Source organism: Gossypium raimondii, chromosome 5 (genome assembly GCF_025698545.1).
Source record: "Gossypium raimondii isolate GPD5lz chromosome 5, ASM2569854v1, whole genome shotgun sequence".
Lineage (NCBI taxonomy): Eukaryota > Viridiplantae > Streptophyta > Magnoliopsida > Malvales > Malvaceae > Gossypium > Gossypium raimondii.
Window position 1 is genome coordinate 49,264,078 of NC_068569.1, and position 22,639 is coordinate 49,286,716.

The 22,639-nt window shown below is 33.6% G+C and overlaps 2 protein-coding genes and 1 long non-coding RNA gene across 4 annotated transcripts in view; 1 reads left to right on the forward strand and 2 right to left on the reverse strand.

The window, feature by feature from the left end:
* The window catches only part of LOC128031973 (probable LRR receptor-like serine/threonine-protein kinase At3g47570), a 47,308-nt gene that overhangs the window by 9,806 nt on the left and 14,863 nt on the right, over nt 1-22,639 (forward strand). The window lies entirely within an intron of this gene.
* On the reverse strand, nt 1,579-2,823 carry LOC128040947 (uncharacterized). 2 transcript variants are annotated; one of them, XR_008195706.1, is made up of 2 exons: nt 2,313-2,823; nt 1,579-2,179 (listed from the first exon to the last, which is right to left on the reverse strand). XR_008195706.1 is itself a non-coding variant. In XM_052629994.1 (2 exons), the coding sequence occupies exons 1-2, from the start codon at nt 2,804-2,806 to the stop codon at nt 2,115-2,117; spliced, it is 420 nt and encodes a 139-aa protein (XP_052485954.1). In that variant the 5' UTR covers nt 2,807-2,823; the 3' UTR covers nt 1,579-2,114. The 2 variants fall into 2 exon arrangements, 1 of the variants encoding a protein (XP_052485954.1); XM_052629994.1 differs by having other exon boundaries at nt 2,452-2,823.
* LOC128040951 (uncharacterized) lies at nt 5,209-6,429 on the reverse strand. Its single transcript, XR_008195710.1, has 2 exons — nt 5,890-6,429; nt 5,209-5,422 (listed from the first exon to the last, which is right to left on the reverse strand). It is a non-coding gene; the product is annotated as an uncharacterized LOC128040951 (long non-coding RNA).

The window sequence follows — 22,639 nt, forward strand, 5'->3', positions numbered from 1 at the left end:
ATCCCCAAATCACTCACAAATAGGGGTGACTCATTATGGGAAATGTGTTAAAATTGAATATTTGTCTCATTCAAAAAATCTCATGTTAGAAAATTGGTGAGAAAATTCTACCCCCATTGTCAAGTAATTTCATAGCGGTTGAGAAATAAATAGTGAATCTTTAATTTTCTTTCATGATAGAAAATGACATTAAAAATTCAGCAAAGAATAAAAACACAGAAAATTATAAATAAAATGGCTTGTCCATATTCATAAAATTTATAGTTTACTGAAGTGCAATTTTAAAATTTCATAAAATTTAAAAATTTCCCACATTTTTAAAGCAAATATTGAAAAAAGAACACAAATGCAAATTCATATAGTCATTCTTTTCTATTATCTCATTTTGCAATGATGAAACGTTTAAAATTATTCAGGTCATTATTTTACATGATACTCTCCATAAATACTTTTACCGGGAAAAAAATAAAGTCTAATCATGAAAAACCCATCAATATGTATATGCTTTTTTTCTTTTTTCTTATTTTATTTATAAATATATGGCCTCCTAAAATGGGGTTAAAAGAAATAGGGATAAATTTTAATTTTTCTTTTCTTTTAAAGTATAAGGTAAGAGAGTTTGAGATAGTTGAGCATTGATTTTGGAAAGTGCTTTTAAAAGTGTTAGAGAAAAGTGCATTTGAGAAGTTTAGTTTAAGATTTAAGTGTTTAGTATTAATATCAAAAGTGCTTTTGAAAAATTAAACGTCAATTTTAGACATGATATTAAAAGCAACAAATATGCATTTTAATAATAATAATAAAATTAATTAATATTATGATATTTTAGTAAAAATATAAAAAATAATTTATTATAATTTGTTGTTAATATTTTAATATATGAAATATAAATTTTAAATATTTTTAAGCAACAAATATTAATTATTTATAAAATTTAATTAGAATATATAAACTATATTTTGAATATTTAAATAAAATGGGCTTAGACAAAAAAATAATGTTCTTTTTAAAAATGGGTCAGGCCTTGGGTAAGACATTTTTGCCTGAGCCCGGCCTGAATTCACTAAATGTCAAAAAAAAAATATGCTATTTTTTTTGTTATTTTAATGATATTTTCTTATTGCTTTCTCCCTATTTTGCTACTATTTCACTATTATATTACTACTATTTTGTTGTCATTGTTTGGATATTATATAACACTTGTTTTATTATTAATTTTGTTATTATTTTAAAGATTTTTTTCTTGTTAAGTTGCATCTATCTTAGTATTATTTAAGTATACATATTGTTTAAAATTTATTTTCAATTTGCTCAAAAATATTTATTTTTATGTTTTTAATATTTTTGATATATTATATATATTTAAAAATTATGTAAAAATAAAATAATATAAAAAAATTAATATGGGTGGGCCGAATTGGGTCCAAATTTTAAAATTTTTATCCGGACTGAATTTGAGGAAAATTTTAGGCTCATTTTCATGCCAAGCCTAAACCTAACAAATAGGCTTAAATTTTTACTTGACCTGACCCCAACCTAGCCCGCCCATTATTACCTCTATAAGATACTAAAGAAGCATAATTAAATTTACCCATTTGTTTATATTTATGGTTATTGTAACTAAAGAAGCGGTTGCACTTTTCCGTGCGACTTCTACTCACGGGATTGTTGACCTTTACAATGTGAACAAGAAAAACACAAAACAACCAACAGATACAAAACGTACGACTAACTTGGGTGTTATCGCAAGTTTTCGAACGATTATCGCTAGGAAAACTGTAAGAAAACCAAACTCTGATTCTACATAAAATATGAATTTCTTCCTCTGTTTTTATTCACGCATTTTCTACTATAAAAGGCCGATGTGGTAGTTGACGGTAGTTTCCCACCGTCTCTACATCCAATGTAAACGACATCATTGATTTCTATGGAGGTGTTTCAGCAACAAGTAAGATGAGCCCAAGTATTTTCGAGGCGATCTATATCACGTTCTATGCTTCACTGAGTGTCGGATATTGAAGTGGAGGGATGCAACAAAGGATGCTGTAGGCATCAATTTCAAGGTGGATTTCACCGTAGAACATTTGAAGAAAATTGCTTGCGCTTACATCGGTTTAATGGAGTGTCGAAAGCTGGATAATATGGCTTTGAGGATATCCAATTGAGTCTGAGTTGAATCCTGGGAAAGAAGAGCATACTAAGATATGTGAACGGTCCAAGGTGTTTATGGATGCTGTAGAAGAGTTTAGAAGCTTGGTCAAGCTCGGTCTAGCTCTATCAACTTTCACTTTTAATGTTTGAGGTCAATTTACCTTATTAAAATGAGCATAATTAGCAACAAAAACTCGATTGGACTTGATAGCTACTCAAATCAAAGTATTAGGGTACTCGAATCCGGTTCATTTGTTAGCTCTAGCTCAATGTTGATCTGGCCAGGTCTTTTGAACATACCAGAGCTGACAGGCTTATCGTTGAACTCTTCTGCAGCATCTATAAACACCTTGGACTGCTCGCATATCTTTGCATGCTCCTCTTTCGCAGTACTCAACGCAGCCTCTAACTTGGATATCCTCAAACCCGCACTATCCAGCTTTTGACGTTCCATTAAACCGATGTATGCACAAGCAATTTTCTTCAAATGTTCCATGGCGAAATCCACCTTGAAATTGATGCGTAAAGCATCTTTGATTGCATCCCTCCACTTCAATATCAGATCCTCGGTGACGTGCTCCAGTCGTAGATTGCTCATCTCTTCGACAGAAGCACAGAACATGATATAAACGATCTCGGCAATACTTGTGTTCATCTTACTTGTTTCTCAAACATCACCGTAGACTTCGATAATGTTGTTCACAATCGGATGCAGGGCCGGTGGGAAACTATATTTTCCTACTGATATGCGCTCACCATGTAAGCCGGTGAAGTCAGAGAACTTCACTCTGCTCTCGTCATCAGCGTCAAGTTTCATAAGAATGTCAGTTATGGCTGCTTCATTATTACTGCATGTTTCAACTTCAGAACCCGTCTGATTATTTTCTATACCGTCATTACCATCAACTACATTTACAGGAACTGTTCCCTGTAGATTTTGTATCTCATTCATCTCCAAGTTGCAGAGCCGAGACAATGAATTGTGAGGGAAAACAAATCAGGATTCCAGAATTTGAATCTTTATGAGAAAATATGGTTTAATCCAAGGTATCGAAATCCAAACATAAATTCCAGTTCAAGCATTAGATTTTTCAAACATGTAGAACAATTAATATGCCATACCTTGCCAACAGCTTCAGAGTTTGTTCCATGGACAGTAACAGTTTGAGGGTGAAGCTGCTTGCCGGTTGACTGGGTAATGTAACCATCCTGTCTCTGTTGAGCTGCTGCTTGGAATTGCGCATTAGAGAGTGGCAATCCAAGTTGTGCTTTCAACTCTCCATTCTCAACTTTCAAGCGTTTAATCTCCCCATTCTGTTCATCTTCTTTTACCTACACCGCAGAATGTTAATATCAAACAAGACAAATCTAAGAAATCAATTTACATAATTTGGTCACCACTTGACCATTCTAGTTAAAATACAATCATATCAATATGATGGGTTGAAAAGGGCATTTAAATTAAACATTTTGATTATAACTAATTCCATTAGAGGCTATATTCTAGAGAGAGAGAAAAACAATTGGATTATCTTATACCTTGCGCTTTTGCCTATACTTGTAATCACTTCGTCTTTTGTTTTCTTTTCTTTGAGCTGGAGTGAGTTTAGATCGAGCCCCACCTTCTGATACCGTTTGATATGAAGCTTCGGGTGTTTCTTCTTGATTGAATTGATGGTGTTGGTCTAGCAGAGACTGATCCGTTGGTCCATCGTCTCCAGCAGAGAAGTAGACATCGTCCTGTACTAACCCACAATTTTGTATGCGAAGCCATTCATCTACTCCGTCCGAAGAATCAGTTTGGTGTGGAAGTTGAAGCTCATTGGGTATGTTTGAGCCAAGAAATGAAGCAGATCCATTTGATGAACAACCCTCCATGTTTACCCAGATGTAGAACCTTGAGTTGAACGGCCAAAACAAAGTAACAATTCTTGAATTCAACCAGATTTCTGCAATAGAAAAGAAAAAAAACATATACAGGAGGAACGCAAGAGATGTAATAAGAGATGGGGAGTAAGAGTTTGAAGTCTCTGATTGGATGGGGTTAGATTATTTATTTATTGACATATTTGCTTAAGGTGGTCTCGTAGTTGAAAAACTTCAATCGCTCGACAACTCCCGACCTGTAAGTCAAGGAACAATCACGCCTGTAGAAGACGTCCGAATTTGTAAAAGCTTACAATGTTTTATTTTGGGTAAACTTTACTTATAGTCACCCAAATTTTAAGGTATTTTTGTATTGGTCACAAAAAAAATTATTATTATTTTAGTCACTCCCATTAGATCAATTACAATTTATAGTCATCCTACTATTAAAATACCTTTGATCACCAAATGAAATATTGAAATAATAACAAATTTAGTCTTCAACATTCACCCATTTTGTTTATTTAGTTCTATTTGTTTTATTAAATTCAACCTTCAACATTTATACATGGTGTAAATTTGACTTTAATTCTAAAAGAAAATTATATATAAAAATTTTGAAATATATAAATAAAAATTTTCAAATTTTCAAAATATTATAAAACATTGAAAAGAATTATAAAATTTACTGAAATTGATAAATTTTAACATATTATTTAAAATATATATAATGTAGAGATAATTAAAATATATATATTGTTAATTTAGTCTTACTTCCTAAAAGATCAACCTTGAATGCTTTAAATTATTTATGGGTATATGACTTTTGTCCATGTTTTATGAAAATAGGGTTAAGTATGCAAGTGTTTGTGTTATCGAAATGTATACTTTTATATTTCGATTTTATTAGTAAAAACTTGAATGCTTTAAATTATTTATGGGTATATGACTTTTGTCCATGTTTTATGAAAATAGGGTTAAGTATGCAAGTGTTTGTGTTATCGAAATGTATACTTTTATATTTCGATTTTATTAGTAAAAACACTTCTATGTGCCTCTCAATCTTGATATAGAGTAAATTGATTCCTCTAAAAAAATGGAGCAAATTATCTCTGATAATTAAAAAATGAGCAACTAAGGACAATTAATCACGTTGATACTGAAATAATGCCAAGCGAGAGTGCGAATAGGTTTCGGCTTACTGTTGAATCAGGATGCTACAATCGGCACCTACGATAATTTTATATCAAAAATTAGTAGCTAAAACAATCAATAACTCCTTAGAATAATCTGCCAAATCAACATATTTAAACGAAATTAATACGACACTAAATCTCACTAGCTTCCACACTTACACTACCCGTTAACTATTTCGAAATCATTGAACGAAGGGAATCGAATACACCTGAAAACGACACAATTAAATATTGATTAGAGGAGTGGAACAACAATTTTTTTTTCTAGAAAGATACGGCTAAAGAGAGAAAAACAGTAACCCCAATGTAGTGTCTAAAATGGCGACACATTACCATGGATGGCACACACGAGGGCTGCTTTGGGCGGCACAAGGAGGGAAATTTAAGGGCTGATTAGGGATAGTATAAGGCTTGAAAAAATAAAGGAAAAGAGGGTTGGAAATAGCAGTACAAGTCAGCATTTCAAAAGCATAAATAGACAATGTTAGAAGAATAGAGATTGTTAACATAAGATTTGTTAGTTTGTTATCATTCAGTTGATTAGTCTGGTATAGTTGGTTAGGAGTAGTTACTCATATTGAAGTATATAAACATTGACAGTGTATTAATTAAAGTAGATAATAATACTAAGCAATTTCTCAAATCTCTAAAATCTATTCTTGTAATAGTGTAGCACCTAACATGGTATCAGTCGCCTAGTTCCTGGTGCAAGCTTCTGTAATCGATTCATGGCTTATTCCACAGATTCTACTACTGCTGATCCTACCAGTTCATCTTTTTCCAGTGCACGACTGGTTCAATCGTTTCCTCGTTACGATACAGTGAAACTAGATGAGGGAAACTTTGTTCAATGGCAACATCATCTTCAACTCATTATAGAAGGATATGAGTTGCAAGGGTTTCTGGAGGGCACGTTACCTGCTCCGCCTAGATTTGTGGCGTGGTCGCGGGTTTTATCCTCGATCACAATGTCAAATTTGTGACAGATACGGTCACTTGGCACAGTGATGTTTCTATCAATTCAATCGCGACTATGGTGGCCCGAACGCTTCAACCACGGCGCTATTTTTCTCTGTTGGTGATGGCCAAGGGCTGCACGGTGACGTTTATGGCCAATCCGCTAGTTCTGGTGGCCCTGGGCTACCTACGGTGCCCGTTCTGACGCACAATCCTGGAGTCACCTCATGGGGGAGATGGCCACAAGATTTTGGTTATCAGCAGCCGCAACATAAGGTTGCTCATACCTTTGCTTATCCTACACCTACTTGAGCTGGGCGTGATTTTGGTCTTACTAATGGACCATATGGCGTCTTTCATGGTCTCCTGGTGGCCCAATTATTTCGCATGGTCCATATGACCGACCAACTGGGCGTGACCTAGGGCGCGATTTGGGCCAGCGCCGAGTTGGGTTCTCTACTGGGGTACAGAGGTCGAATGGTGAAGGCCAAAATCTTGGGCCAACTGGTCTTTTCTAATCCTGGGGCTAACATCTCCAGCGAGCCCCATACCTAGTAGTCACAAGTGTGGATCCCTTGTAGGGCTTGTGATCCCTTCTGTGGATATAGCTCGTTACCCCATTCCTGCGAGGCTTATGCGAGCTATCTTTGCGAGCACCCTAGCGGGGTCCCTCTCAAGCTCTCCCCGCGAGCTATCTTTACGAAGATCCAGCATCCCAACGGAGTTCCCAACGAACTATCTTTGCAGGGTCCCCCGCGAGCTATCTTTACGGCGAACATTCTTCTTCCCGATCGGGTCTATCCTGGTCAAAGACCTGGAACCTATTGGTTTATTTGGGCTAGCGGTTACCAAATCCTAACAAGAATAAATAGTTTTATATGTTTAATTTGTCAAATATAATTTAATTGATGTGATTTAATTTGGGTTCTAGCGTTGATTTGATGACATTTAGTCGCTAATTTTATTAATTGATTATAAGTTTTCATCAAATCAACTCAAACTAAAATTAAACACTACAAAATTAACATTGTTATTTTCAAGTACCAAAATAAATAACTTTTGTCAGTACCATATTAAACCAAAAAATTACACAAGTATCATATTTTAAAAAAATGTCAAAACTTAGATATCAAATTTTGTATTTTATATTAATGATGGTTCAATTATAAATTTGTGTTTTGCATCATAGTGATCTGAAATTAGATGACAATAATTTTGAGCTTCATAAATGATGTTGTTAAATGGTTGCAAATGAATCTAAATTTGTGGAAATCAATTGTTCTGCTTTAATTGGAAAGTCTTTAAATGATGAATCAAGTCGAAACACCCCAAGTTTCATGTCCAACGAAAACTGGAGGTGGTAGTGGTAAACCTAAACTTACTCCACCTCAAAGACACTGATTTCAAGTACAGGCAAAATCGCAAGGTAAACAACTTTTCCATTTTCAATAGGTTTATATAATAATATTTTTTGTCATTCAATATCATTATCCTTTCACAAATAGTCACAAATAATCAATATCTATTTTTTGTTTCATACAAGTAGGATATTGACAAAAATAGAGTAATATGTTTTAATCTTATTGATTTATCTTAAAATATACATAATATTTATGCAGCAGTAGTCACATAGAAATAAAAAGATATATAATATATTCTTAAAAATATGCTTAAAAGATATACAATAATATATAATATCTCATAATAATATTCTAACAGATATTCATTAAAAATAACTTGAATTTGAATTACAATTGTATAAAAAAGAATAGGGTTAAATCCATTATATTTAGATCACATATCTTATTTGATGTTTTACATTTTTAAGTGCAAAAAACATAATTTCCCACTGGCTCTATTTCCGGTTGTAAACAACATAATTAATGTCTACGGTGATGTTTCTATAACAGTAAGATGAACCCAAGTATAGTTAATGGATGAATCTGAGTATTGTTAAAACTGTCTGTTATGTTCTATGCTTCTATCAAAGAGATGAGTAATCTACGCCTGGAGCAAGTCATGGAGGGTCGGATATTGAAGTGGAGGGATGTAATGAAAGATGCTTTACGTATCAAATTTGTTGATACAAAGAATCAACAAAAATAGAAATGGAGGCCCCCAGATGAGAGAAAATGGTCTCCTCTTTAGAGAAAAAAATAGAGGTAGAAGAAGGAGCCGTCTTACTTTGGGGTTTAGGGTTTCTTTTTTATTATATCGGGTTAGACACTGGATTGAGTCATTTTTATTTTATTATAATTATATAATAAATTGTCTCTCATCTTGTCAAAGAAGAGTTATAAAGTGATTCTTCTAAGAAAACCTTACACTTATAGCGTGTTTAATTTGATTACCAAATGTATACTTTATTTTAAGTTAGACAATTTTACTAGTATTTTAACGTTTTATTTTTTACCTTCTTTTATGATTCTAATATTTTTATAATGTTTTTACAAATTTTAAAAACATTAAGAATTTTTATTTTTTTTGAACAATTATATATTTATAATGTAGTTAATTTTATAAAAGTTTATTTGAATTTTATGATATTTTTTAAAGATTTTTTTGGGTTTTTCTTGATGATGATGTTATCGTGACTTCAGCATATACCACCTGACAATTTATGATTAATTGGATATCCAAATCTATTTTTTTTAATGTCCAAAGGACTGAGCCGAGAACACCTGATATTGTTAGGGACTACACTAGGAACATCTGATCTGGCAGCTGAGCTACAATACAATCGTTTGACCACAAATATCTAATTTGGTAGTTTAAATGCATATTGATAAGTCATCATTGCCGACTAACTCGAGGTGGTAGGTCATCGTTTTCGAGCAACCTAAGCTAACTTAATTGGTGTGTTTTTAGATGGACGAGTTCTGGGGAACTATATTCGGGTGTGTAGTGGTGTTGGGTAGGATGTTTTTTGAAAAAATATGCATTATGATTTTCTGAAAACTACCGCATTGGCATAATCATGTATGCTCAATTCTGTTTGACTGATTGTTATGAAATTTCATATGATTTTATGATTTGTATATTGTATTGTGTGTGATCTCGGCTTGAGTTTTAGTTATGCACTAAGCTCTATAGCTCACCCATTTGTTTTATTTCTAATGTTTCAGATAATCAACAAGTTAGAATCGGGCTGTGTGCGGAAGCTCGAATCGATTCTCTAATTAAGTGGTTTACTCTGGTTAACAAATGGATTTACTAGACTTTTATATTTTGGTTTAATTTCTCAAATTTAATTTTGCTTTGGGTTTCTTTGGCTTAGTTAAAGTTTTTTGTTCTACATGTTTTGTGTTACTCAACAATCAATGTTGGGTTTTCAAAATTATACGAGCTAAGATTTTTTTGCCACAAAAATACGAATTGAGATTTTACAAAATTTAATAACGTAAATCTAAAATATGCCCAATCGGCTAAATAAAACGTTTTTACTTGACGAAATTACAATTTACGAATATTAGTTTGGAATTTTCGTTGCAAAAATTGATGGGTGTCGAGTCCACCAATATAAACCTACGCCTTAGTTTGCAAATTATATAGTATAGGGAGTAGGGTCGATCCCTCAGAGACTGGTTTACTGTAAATTGTTTCTTTCTTGACCAGATTTATGTCGGGGCAGCTGTTGTGCCCAAGAAATTCGGGGGGGGATAAAATTTGAAGTCCTGAAAATAAATAAATAAAATGCGTGAAAAGAAAAAGTTGAAAACAGAATAATAAAAATAGTCAAATAAATATTAAGAAAAATTAATTAGAATAAGCTCAGCTTTAGGCACGAATTTTCCTCGTCTTTGAACCGATCCTCGAAATTGGATGAACTCCTCTTTTCTAATAAGCTAGTTATAGTTACCAAGGATGCCTCGGACACCAACTCTTCCTTGTGTAAATTAGTTATGGAACGTCCAATAACTAACCCTTACCGATCGAACAACCACGAAACATTCGTGATTTAGAACTCCGGCAGCTTTGCGTTCTAGAAGAGCCTAGCTTGAACCAATGCCCTCAACTGCGTGAGACATTTAAATTCGGTTACTACTTCCCTTGACGGAACCAAACAGCAATCTCCACTTGGCACGCCAATGTGTTCATAGAAAACTGATTGGAAACGTTCCTTTCGGAATTCCAACTATACGTCTAACCACACTAAATCAAACGGCGTCTTTTTTGACTTAGTGTTGATCTGACTCTATGAGCTGACAAAATCATACTCTTAATCCAGAGAAGTAATAAGTACTGGAGTTTTAGGAGTTAAATGGCTCGGGTTCGTAACTCACAGGTTTTGACAAAGCTAATTTTGGCCTAAAGCTGAAAATGGGTTTAGTTGGCTAAGGTTTGGGACATGATGGTGTTGGGTATAATTGGATAAGGTAAATGGATGAAAAGATGGGTGACGTGATTGATTATAGGGGTTGGAAAAATATATTAAAGTGGGGTGGTTGACTATTGGGAATGAAAAGAGAATTTGAAAAAGAAATTGTAAATTATGAGAGGTAACAAGTTGGAAATTTTAAGGAAAGGAAACTAAAGGCAAATAATAAATTGTTAATAGTTGAAAGTAAGGTAAATGGGTGGTTGGCTACTGGAAAGAAATTGAAGGAAAGGAAACTAAAGAAACAACAAATGCTACGTGAGAAATGAGAGAATTGAAAGATAAAAGCTTAATATTTTTTATTGATGATTAAAATGAACAATGTAGCCTCTATTTATACTAGTGGCCTTGCTAAATTAAGAGCCAACTAGTATAGAAAAGCAAGGAAAATATTTCATAATATAATCTCCCACTAAGTCAACAATTTCAGCTAATTATTCTTGGAAAAATTCTGCTTTGGCCCTCCTTCTTTGCTTCTTTCTTCAATCTAGCCCAATTGTTTCCTTTTTCTTCTATTTAGCCCCAAATTGCATTCCTGCACAAAATTCAATAAATATGGCAAAATTAGTGGTGCATTCTCATAAATTAACCAATTTAATTACATAAAATATGTAACTTTAGCATTTAATCAAATCCCCCCTACTTAGCTTATGCTAGTCCTCGAGCATTTTGTATGTATCTGCAAAAGGAAAAATTTTCTCCAAAATAGGACTTGACCCTCATGGTTTGCACAATTCAACAATTTAATCCTAGCATATTAACATCTCAAATAGCCTAGCCTAAGAAGTAAGTAAATATATTTTGGAATTTATTAGAGCTTGATAGGCCTACCCCTAATTTATTTTTTATTTATTTATTTTTGTACTTAGGACATTATCGAAATTTTTTGACGCGAGACATGATGACAACCCAAGCACCATGTTCCGGATACTCAATTCGGACGTCTCTAAGCGAGTTATTTCGCCATACTCTTGATAACTTGTTAGCGGAGTGAGTGCAAAGAAATTGGGCAGCCACACGAACCTTTTTACGCGAGATGTGATGACAACCCAAGCACCACGTTCTGGTTACTCAGCCCGATGTACAGCCCCAATTTTTCACTCTTAACATTCGTATCAGAGGAGTATCTTTATTTTTATTTTTTATTTTATTATTTTATTATTTTTTGTTTTTTTTTGTTGAAAAGATTTGATATATGATAAAAGGTAAGCAGTCAAGCAAACTCATAATTCCCAAAAATTTCTTACCCACTAAGTCTAGGTTATTAAAATGTTTCATGTGTAAAAATTAAATAGCTAAATAGATCAAACCATAAGTGTACCATCAAAAGAAAAATTTTACCGAAAACATGCAAAAATAGCGATGACAGATAAGCAAATTAGAACCAATTTATATTTCCTTCCCCCTACTTATTTTACATTGTCCCAATGTAATTTAAAGAATAAAAGTAAAGTAGGAGAAAGAGAGAAAAAGAAACTCCCCATGTATTTCAACGTCGTGGAGGGTGGTCTCGTAGGTAGAGTGGGCCTTGGCTGAAATAAAAAGAATCTTGTGGGTTGACATGTGGAATTTAATCTTGTCTTGGAATGTTTCCTGCAAAAATAATAAAAAAATGAAAATAAAATAAAATAGTAAAAATAAACAATAAAATTAGGAAAATTAAAATGTTTTTTCTTCAATTTTATTATAAACTCGAGAAATAAATTATTAAAAACCAAGATTACGAGATTTGGTAAAATAATCGTGATAAATGCACCAAGTAAGTTCCCAGGAAAGAGCGATGAGTCACAGTTGACATACTTAAGTACTAAGTCTTTCCTTAGACAGAACTAATCCTTGACATGCATTTTCATTTTCCATTTTACCAAAAATTTTATTTGCATAAAGGAAAAGAAAATTTGGGTTGCCTCCCAACAGCGCTTTGTTTAACGTCGTTTAGTTCAATGACCTGTGTTATTCAAATTCTTTATCCTTTTGTAATAGACTGCAAGGCGGTTGCATGATCTTCGAGAAGTATTTTATGAATCGTCTGTAAAATTCGTACACCGTGAAATCATTCATGAAGACTTCAATGATTTTCTCAACATAATCAGAGAATATGCACACCATGCATCACTGGAAAGTGGCCGGAGCATTACAGAGTCCAAACGGCATTGGTCTATACGCAAACGTTCCAAAGGGGTACGTGAAAGTTGTTTTGTCTTGATCCTCAGGTGTCACCGAAATTTGGAAAAATCCTGAATATCCATCGAGACAACAGTAATGAGTCTTACCAGCTAATTGCTCGAGCATTTGATCGATGAAGGGAAGTGGAAAATGGTCTTTCTGGGTGGTTGCGTTCAACTTCCTGTAATCGATGCAAACCCGCCATCCATTCTGGACTCGGGTAGGAACTAGCTCTCCTGACAAATTTTTCACCACTGTCACGCCATTTTTTTGGGCACGACATGAACCGGGCTAACCCAATCAATGTCAGAGATCGGGTATATCATTTCAGCATCCAACGGTTTCTGGATTTCTGATTCCATTCTGACTTTTAGATCAGAGATCTACTTTTCCCGTTCGTTGTCTTGCCCATGACTTTTGTCTGGAACTATTTCCAAAACTTTTTCGCTACGAAGAGTTATTGCACTTACATTCTGCCTAGGATTCGGCTCTATCTGGGAAGGTAATTAACCTTGAGACTCTAAACGATTAACTGCCATCGAAAGTTTACTAACTTGATTAGTTAACTTCTGTATTGATGCATCTGTCCTCTGTTGATATTTTACAGCATCGACGGCAAGTCTTTCTACAATAGCTTCTAGAGATGTGCTCGGGTTGGGTGGCAGTTGCGGTGGTTGCAAAGGTCTCGGTTGGTATGACGGATTATATCGGGGATTAGCTCCGTAATTCAAGTTGGGATGATCCTTCCACCCGGGATTGTAGGTGTTGGAGAAAGGATCATAGCGTCTTTGCTGAGGTCTCAGAAAACTTCCGACAACGTCAACATGTGCCGTTGAATTTTCGTTAAGGATTGGGCACAAATCCGTCGGATGTTCAGATGTAGTACAAATTCCACACAATTGGGTCAGATTTTTCTTTTCTGTAAGCATAGATTGAACAATATTAGTGAGTTTATCCAATTTATCTTCTAAGGATGAAACGTTTACCCCATTAACCCGTATTGTGGGTTTTGAATTTGGCCGATTCTGTTGAGACTTTGCCGCTATGGTGGATATCAGTTCTCTTGCCCTTTGAGGAGTCATATTGACAAGCGCCCCTCCACTAGCAGCGTCAATCATTTTCATTTCCATAGGGAGCAAACCCTCGTAGAAATATTGAAGAAGTGATTACTCGATCAAACCGTGTTGAAGACAACTTGCACACAGTTTTTTGTATCGCTCCCAATAGTCGTAGAGCGATTCACTCTCCATTTGGCGGATTCCCACTATGTCTCTCCTAAGTCCTGCTGCTCGCGATGCTGGGAAAAATCTGTCAATAAAAACACGAGATAAGTCATCCCACGTTGTAATAGAACCAGGGGGTAAGTAAAATAATCATTCTCTTGCTGTATCAACTAAAGAAAAAGGAAAGGCCCGAAGTTTAATTTCATCTTCGGTTACTCCCTGTGGTTTCATGCTTGAGCAGACCATGTGGAATGCTCTCAAGTGAGTGTGTGGATTTTCGTTCTTCAAGCCTCGAAAAGTGGGCAAAAGGTGAATCAGGCCTGACTTCAACTCGAACGGGGCTTTTCCGACTGGATAGTTGATGCATAACGGTGTTTGCTCATTGGGAGTAGCGGCTAGTTGACGAATGGTTCGGTTTGCCATCATTTCTGGTTCACTGAGGTTGTCTTCTACTTCTTCTGTTTCAGGAAGTGGTTTAGTCTCATGTTCAACCACTTCGACTTGTTTTCCACGTTCAATTGCTTCTACACGTTTAAGAACTTCCGTCTCTTTACGTCGTGCTCGTGCTAATTTTTCGATCTCTGGGTCGTATTCGAGATCTCCAGATGAAGATCTTGTCATGAAGATGATTTAAACAATTATAAGTGTTGCCAGTCCCCGGCAACGGCGCCAAAATTGATGGGTGTTGAGTCCACCAATATAAACCTACGCCTTAGTTTGCAAATTATGCAGTATAGGGAGTAGGGTCGATCCCTCAGAGACTGGTTTACTATAAATTGTTGCTCTCTTGACTAGATTTATGTCGGGGCAGCTGTCGTGCCTAAGAAATTCGGGGGGATAAAATTTGAAGTCCTGAAAATAAATAAATAAAATGCGTGAAAAGAAAAAGTTGAAAACAGAATAATAAAAACAGTGAAATAAATATTAAGAAAAACTAATTAGAATAAGCTCAGCTTTAGGCACGAATTTTCCTCGTCTTTGAACCGATCCTCGAAATTGGATGAACTCCTCTTTTCCAATAAGCTAGTTATAGCTACCAAGGACGCCTCGTACATCAACTCTTCCTTGTGTAAATTAGTTATGGAACGTCCAATAACTAACCCTTACCGATCGAACAACCACGAAACGTTCGTGATTTAGAACTCCGGCAGCTTTGCGTTCTAGAAGAGCCTAGCTTGAACCAATGCCCTCAACTGCGTAAGACATTTAAATCCGGTTACTACTTCCCTTGACGGAACCAAACAGCAATCTCTACTTGGCACGCCAATGTGTTCATAGAAAACTGATTGGAAACGTTCCTTTCAAAATTCCAACTGTACGTCTAACCACACTAAATCAAACAACGTCTTTTTTGACTTAGTGTTGATCTGACTCTATGAGCTGACAAAATCATACTCTTAATCCAGAGAAGTAATAAGTACTGGAGTTTTAGGAGTTAAATGGCTCGGGTTCGTAACTCACGGGTTTTGACAAAGCTAATTTTGGCCTAAAGCTGAAAATGGGTTTAGTTGGCTAAGGTTTGGGACATGATGGTGTTGGGTATAATTGGATAAGGTAAATGGATGAAAAGATGGGTGACGTGATTGATTATAGGGGTTGGAAAAATATATTAAAGTGGGGTGCTAGATTATTGGGAATGAAAAGAGAATTTGAAAAAGAAATTGTAAATTATGAGAGGTAACAAGTTGGAAATTTTAAGGAAAGGAAACTAAAGACAAATAATAAATTGTTAATAGTTGAAAGTAAGGTAAATGGGTGGTTGGCTACTGGAAAGAAATTAAAGGAAAGGAAACTAAAGAAACAACAAATGCTACGTGAGAAAGGAGAGAATTGAAAGATAAAAGCTTAATATTTTTGATTGATGATTAAAATGAACAATGTAGCCTCTATTTATACTAGTGGCCTTGCTAAATTAAGAGCCAACTAGTATAGAAAATCAAGGAAAATATTCCATAATATAAAAAAATATCCCAAAATAATATCCCACTAAGTCAACAATTTCAGCTAATTATTCTTGGAAAAATTCTGCTTTGGCCCTTCTTCTTTGCTTCTTTTTTCAATCTAGCCCAATTGTTTCCTTTTTCTTCTATTTAGCCCCAAATTGCATTCCTGCACAAAATTCAATAAATATGGCAAAATTAGTGGTGCATTCTCATAAATTAACCAATTTAAATACATAAAATATGTAACTTTAGCATTTAATCAAATATTTTAGTCAAAATTACAAGTTTTACAAAGCAAATGATGTTAGCATTTTGATTGTATAAGGCTAGGTTTTTTTTAAGTTAATAATTAATATGTTCACATTTACGTTTTCATAATTTACAAATTTTCCTATCGGGGAATCATGACGAACTTACATAAACTTTGGTTTTCAATTTCGTAACAAAACACACTTTGGAAAAATAATTTTTTTTCGTACTAATGTAACCTTTCAGATTTGGCCATAACGTCTAGGCCAAGTTTGGGGTGTTACATTTAGTGGTATCAGAGTAAGGTAACAAAACTCAAGCTGTGATTTTTGGGTTCAAAAATCTCCATTAAATATGGTTTAAATAAATTGAATTTCTAATTAATTTTGATACTTTGGGTTTCTAAAATGGGTATTTAGATTTTGATTTTTTTATATTTGATTCTATAAAAAGAGAATCCAAAGCTACATCGTCGATCCTGTAAGTATCTTTACTTTAGCTATGCTAGACAAACTAGCAAAACTTAAGTGCTAGGATTGCTCTACTCTAGCTAAAGACTATGGTAATTATGTAAGAAACTTTGATAAAACTCTAGACTTATGATTTTTAATAAACCTAAGCTAATTCATAAAATTTCTCAAACTATAGATTAGTATAATGAGTACTCGAGGTCATGATATGCGAAGGCGTAGTGGACATAGCCGGATGACTCGAGCCGAGTTCTCTTCTTTGGGCAGTAAGCCCAATTTGAAAATAAATAAGTTTGCTATGACGCCCAAATCTAAGGGTAGTTTATAAGTAGGGGATGTTTCAGTGTTCCAAGAGGTGTTTAGAGATTTGCAAAGGGTCGATGGAACCTAATTTGGATATATGGGACAAGAGTCTGTGATTGAGTGACCTCAAGCGTATCAAGTCAAGTTAGCGGTAGATTGTAATTTCTCGGAGGGAGAGAATAAGTAACGAATAAAGTGCGAAATAAGATGAGTGATGGTTCTATTGACTTGAATCCATGACCAAGGAAATGGGCTAAAATAGACAGGCTTCAGCGGGGTGAGGCAATTGTGAATGCGGTTGAGGTTTTGATTTGTACTTACTGTGATAGGCACCATTCAGATGATTGTTGGAGGAAAATGGGAGCGTGTTTCAGATGTGGGTCCGTTGAGAATCGAGTTTGGGATTGCTCACAACACTATTTTAGTCGGGTACAAGCTTCAGCATAGAAACAAAATTCGAGATGGGGATATGCAACTAGGTATCAAGCGAGCCGTGATGCATTTGACAATGATACAGGTACTTTTATGATATGTTCCAAATGTACTGTGCATTGATAAGAATTGTTTGTACCTGTATTTTATGGCAAGTGATGTTTTTTAGAGTCTGGGGTAAAAGATCATTAGTGATGTTTCTGTGGGAAGCTTATTGAGGTAATCCGAAGTAGTGAATAGGAAATTTCTTTGAAATATTGTCTAGATCAGACTTGAATGGAGATTAGAGTTGTACAATGATAGCCTGGTGGTCGGTTTGGACTAGGGAATTTTAGATTTTATGGTTAAGTGTATGGTGTCACAGTAGGAATTTTGAGGATGAAATTCTTTTAAGGATGGGAGAGTTGTCACATCACAAAAATCAGGTTAGAAGAAATTGAGTAAGTGAAATCAAGAGTGACCATATTCTGAATTTTTAGTTAATATTGTGAAAATTATGTCAATGGAGTAAATCTGGTTCAATGGGTAGGTGTTATGCTTGTGTGTGTAAGGTTCTAGGTTTAAATATTTCCTTTGAATTTTTGTCATCTTTGGTCTTAACCTCTATCCCTGATCATTTGAAATAAATAATATTTTCGTTCAATTAATTTCAAGGATGAGCCTACTAATTTAGTGGTAAGGCTTCAAATTACCCTAAGGTTTCGTGTTTAAGACCCCGTGTGTGCAAAGTAGAAATATTTTTATTTCCTTACACTATGCCGCCCATGTAGTGGTATTTGGGTTGAATTTAAACTCTAAGGGAATCTGTTTAGAGGGTAATCAAATTTAATGGGTTGAGTGGTGAGTTACTTTTTATTTACCCAAAATCTCTCCACAAACTGCTGTCACTTTCCCACTCCTTCTCTTTGTCATTTCATTGTTTTTTTTCCAATCTCCTTATTCTTGATTTTTCGCCATTTTTGCTCCAATAAGTGTTTGTTAATATTTTTTATAACAACCTTTGTTCCATCTTTAGTTGCCTTTTGGTTTCAATTTAACCTTGCGAAGGTCGGTGTCATTAGTGGTTTTTGAGCAATCTTGACGGTTGGTGGTAAGGAATATGTGAAAAGATTCGTACTTTGTTGAGTTTCACAATTTTGGGGTTAATTTGTTTCCTTCTTTGTGTGACGCGATTTTGATTACTCTGAAATTTTTGGTTTAGGTGACGTTTCTGTAACAAATAGTCTTCCGGTGAATTAAGAGATTTTTAGTACTGCTGCTACTATTCTGGGTTAGTAGTCAGATGCCAAAAGGTTGATTCCTGGTTTGATAAGGTTTATTGGTAGCAGTTTTGGTTGTTTAATGATTTAGTTTTGGGTTTCAATGCTATTTGAGTGGGTTGAATATGGATTTTAGGTTTTGGAATTCTTGCCATGATTTTGCTTCAAAAAATAGTAAGGTGTATATCGAAAAACTCAAAAAATAATGAACAGTTGAAAGTCGAAAATTAGACTGTCGACGCCATACGACCTATGCTAATTGGGCCATGTTGGCCCATTTTTTAAAAATTATCGTTTAGGCCTATTTTGATTCGTGAATCATGTTTAGCCACTTTGTAGGGTTCGTACTGTGTAAAACTGACTTTGAAAATGTAATATCTGATAATTTGATATTGTAGGTGACATGAATAAGGCATGTGAAATTCGTGTGCATAAACTATTTTCTAATGAATCTGGTAGCATGATTTGTATTTTTATGTTTGTATATGATTATATGAGGTTTGGTTACGTTATTTTTATGTTTCTGATTCTACTATGTGATCATGCATGTGATTTTATAGCATACCAACTTGCTTATGTTGAATTTGTGACACATTTGTTCTGTAAAAGAGTGGAATGCCATGCTTTCTAAATTCTGTTACGGTACGACTACATGCTTGTCGTTTTGATTATGTAAATGCATGCCATGTCACATTGCATGGGGTTGGGATAATATGGAAGGGAGGAAGTTTTGCAGTTTAATGGTCTGCACTCTCTGGTGGTTTATCCACATATTTTTATTTGGCAGCTTGGATGCAATATAGTGGCTTCACCACATAATTTTGTTTCGGTAGCTAAGTTGCAATTGAATGGCTTGTACACAAATATTTGATCTAACAGTTTAATTGCATATTGATAAGCCATCGTTGTCGGGCATCCCATGGTGGCGAGTCATCGTTTTTGGGCAACCTGGGATGACTTAATTGGTGTGTTTTTTTTATGGATAAGTTGTGGAGAACTCTATTCAAGTGTGTAGAGGATTTGGGTAGGACGTTTTTTGAAAAATCTGCATGAAGATTTTCTAAAAAATACCGCATTGGCATAATCATGTATACTCAATTCTGTTTGACTTATTGTTATGAATTTTTCTATGATTTTATGATTTGTATATTGTATTGTGTGTGATCTCAGCTTGAGTTTTAGTTATGGACTGAGCTTTATAGCTCTCCCCTTTGTTTTATTTATGATATTTCAAGTAATCGGTAAGTTAGAATTTGCGGGCGCTCAGATTGATTCTTTCATTAAATGTTTGCTCTGGTTAATAAATTGATTTACTGGACTTTTGGCTTTTGGTTGAATTTCTCCGATTTAATTTGGCTTTGGATTTCTTTGGCTTAATTAAAGTGTTTTTTTTTTCTGCATGATTTGTGTTAACCAACAATCAATGCTGGGTTTTCAAAATTATAAAATTTTCGGCCACAAAAATACAAATTGGGATTTTACGAAAGTCAAAAACGTAAATTTAAAACTATGCTCAATAGGCTAAATAAAATGTTTTCGCTGCAAAAATTTTAGTGAAAGTTACAAGTTTTACAAGGCAAATGATTTTAGCATTTTGATTGTACAAGACTAGGTTTTTTTTAAGTTAATAATTAATATGTTCACATTTACGTTTTGATAATTTATAGATTTTTCTATTGAGGAATCATGACGAACTTACATAAATTTTGGTTTTCAATTTCGTAACCAAACACATTTAGAAAAACAAAATTTTCTACATATTGATGTAACCTTTCAGATTTGACCATAGCGTCTAGGTTAGATTTGGGGTTGTTACAGATTTGTTGAAAGTTAATTGCTAATATTATTAGTTTACAGTGAAATTTTCATCAAATCGCTACCATAAAACCTACATTAAACCATTAAAAAGTTAACATTGTTAACTTTAGAGACCAAGATGTATAACTTTTATCAAATATAAATATATCTCATTAAACAAGAAAATAATACAATTACTACATTTAAAAAATATCAAATTCAAATATCAAATGACTTATTAAGCAATTTTAGATTTATCTCACTCTCTTTCTTTCTTTCTTTTTTAATTTTGAAGGATCATTTTTTTAATTATTTCTTATTGTTTCATATTTGCATGCTACATGCATGTCAGGGTAAATCATCTTTGGTAAGGCAAACTTTTGTTCTGAAAATTAACTTTAAACAATACTGCAGGAAAAGGAAAATTGGATGTCACTAAAAAATCCAGTGGTTTTTGGGACTACTTAAAATCATCTTTAGAAACTTTAAAATCATCCTCAAAGGATTTAGGAAGTGTAACCCCAAAATTAATATATTTTATTATAAATATATATAAACTTCAATATAAATATATTTATTATTTATTATTTTAAATTAAATTAAATTTGAATACAATTTTCAAAATTGTTCATGTCATAATCTTACTTCACCCGGCTCATAAATACATTTATTTACGGAAAAGTCTGTCAATAGCTTAAGTGAAATTAATATTTCAACGACCCGTACGTCTAAAAATTGAATGTGTAATAGCAAATTTATTGTCGACGTGGTATTGTTTTTGAAACAGTTTATTAATGAGATGGATGAAAGAAAATTATGTGATCCTAAATGCAATTGGATTAAATGTCATCAAGAAATGTACAAGTTTTTGTGCCCACCCAGAGATGTACAATTGTGAAAAAGTTAGATTAAAATAGAATAAATCGAATGGTTAGATAATTATTTTTATACTGTAATTAAAATTTTAAAGTTAAATGATTAAAATATAAATATACAGTGATTATTTATATATTTTCACTAATTTTCATTAAAAAAAAAAAAGTAGAGAGGAGATTGTTAGTGGTGCCAATGGTCGGGTGAGTTGAAGATGGTGATGTGTCATGTATGATGGTGTGTATTGCTAAGAGTGAGAGAGGGTCCAATTGTTTTTTGATAGGATTTGTTGAATTTTTTAAATTTAGCATTACATTGATAGAATAAGTAAACTTTGAATATCTAAATTTTTTATTAGGTCAATAAAAAAGTCCGAATCAACTTTTCGTCCCTCAACTAGCGACAACTAATAAAAGAGTGTTAATTTCAAAAAATTGTGTAATTAAATCGAAAAAATTAATAGTTGAAGGTTATGCATAATTAAATTTACTTTACCTTAACTAAAATTATCATTCCACTATTCATCTCCTTAAAAAACATTAAAAATGGAGAAAATAAATATTAATTGTAGGGATCATTTTCCTCTGGAAAATAAAAATTCAAAAGAAAATTAGATTTAGGAATTCTTGAAAAATATGAAAATTTTGGTCTTTGCAAAAACATAATATTTTATTAAAGAAAAGTCGTCACTGATCATTTTTGTTAAGTGTGATCATCTTTTATTAAGAGATTTTAAAATCTTTTAAAAGACAAATTTAAGGTATGTGATGAATTTTAAAGAAAAAAAAAGGTTCAGAGTCGATTACACATAGGGAAGGTTAAAACACCCTTATAACACCCAAAATTGATACATTCTTAATTACGCAGTTGTCAAAAAAATTTCAGAATTTAAAAAAGAAAGATCTAATATTAATCCCTTGAAATAAAACACTTATTTTTCGAGTGAATTAAAATTTCTATAATAATTTTCAGTATCTCCTCATATCCATGAAAATATATATATATATATATATATTAAAAAGGAAAAAAGGATATCTTCGAATGAAACTTCTCTGCTAGGTGGAGTAGGAATAAGGATGACAGTACAATAATTGTTGGAGAGTAATACCAACGACCATGCTAATTAGAAGAATCCACCCAAAGTCATAACTCCAAACACCCATCTTAAATGCAATGTGATCCAGAAATGTTTAAGCTTTTATCCCCAGATCACTCACAAATAGGGGTGACTAATTATGGGAAACGCTCTCAATAACTAAACTATAACCCTAAAGATATGTTTGTGTTAAAATTGAAACATTTGTCTCATTCAAAAAATCTCATGTTAGAAAATTGGTGAGAAAATTCTACACCCATTCTCAAGTAATTTCATAGTG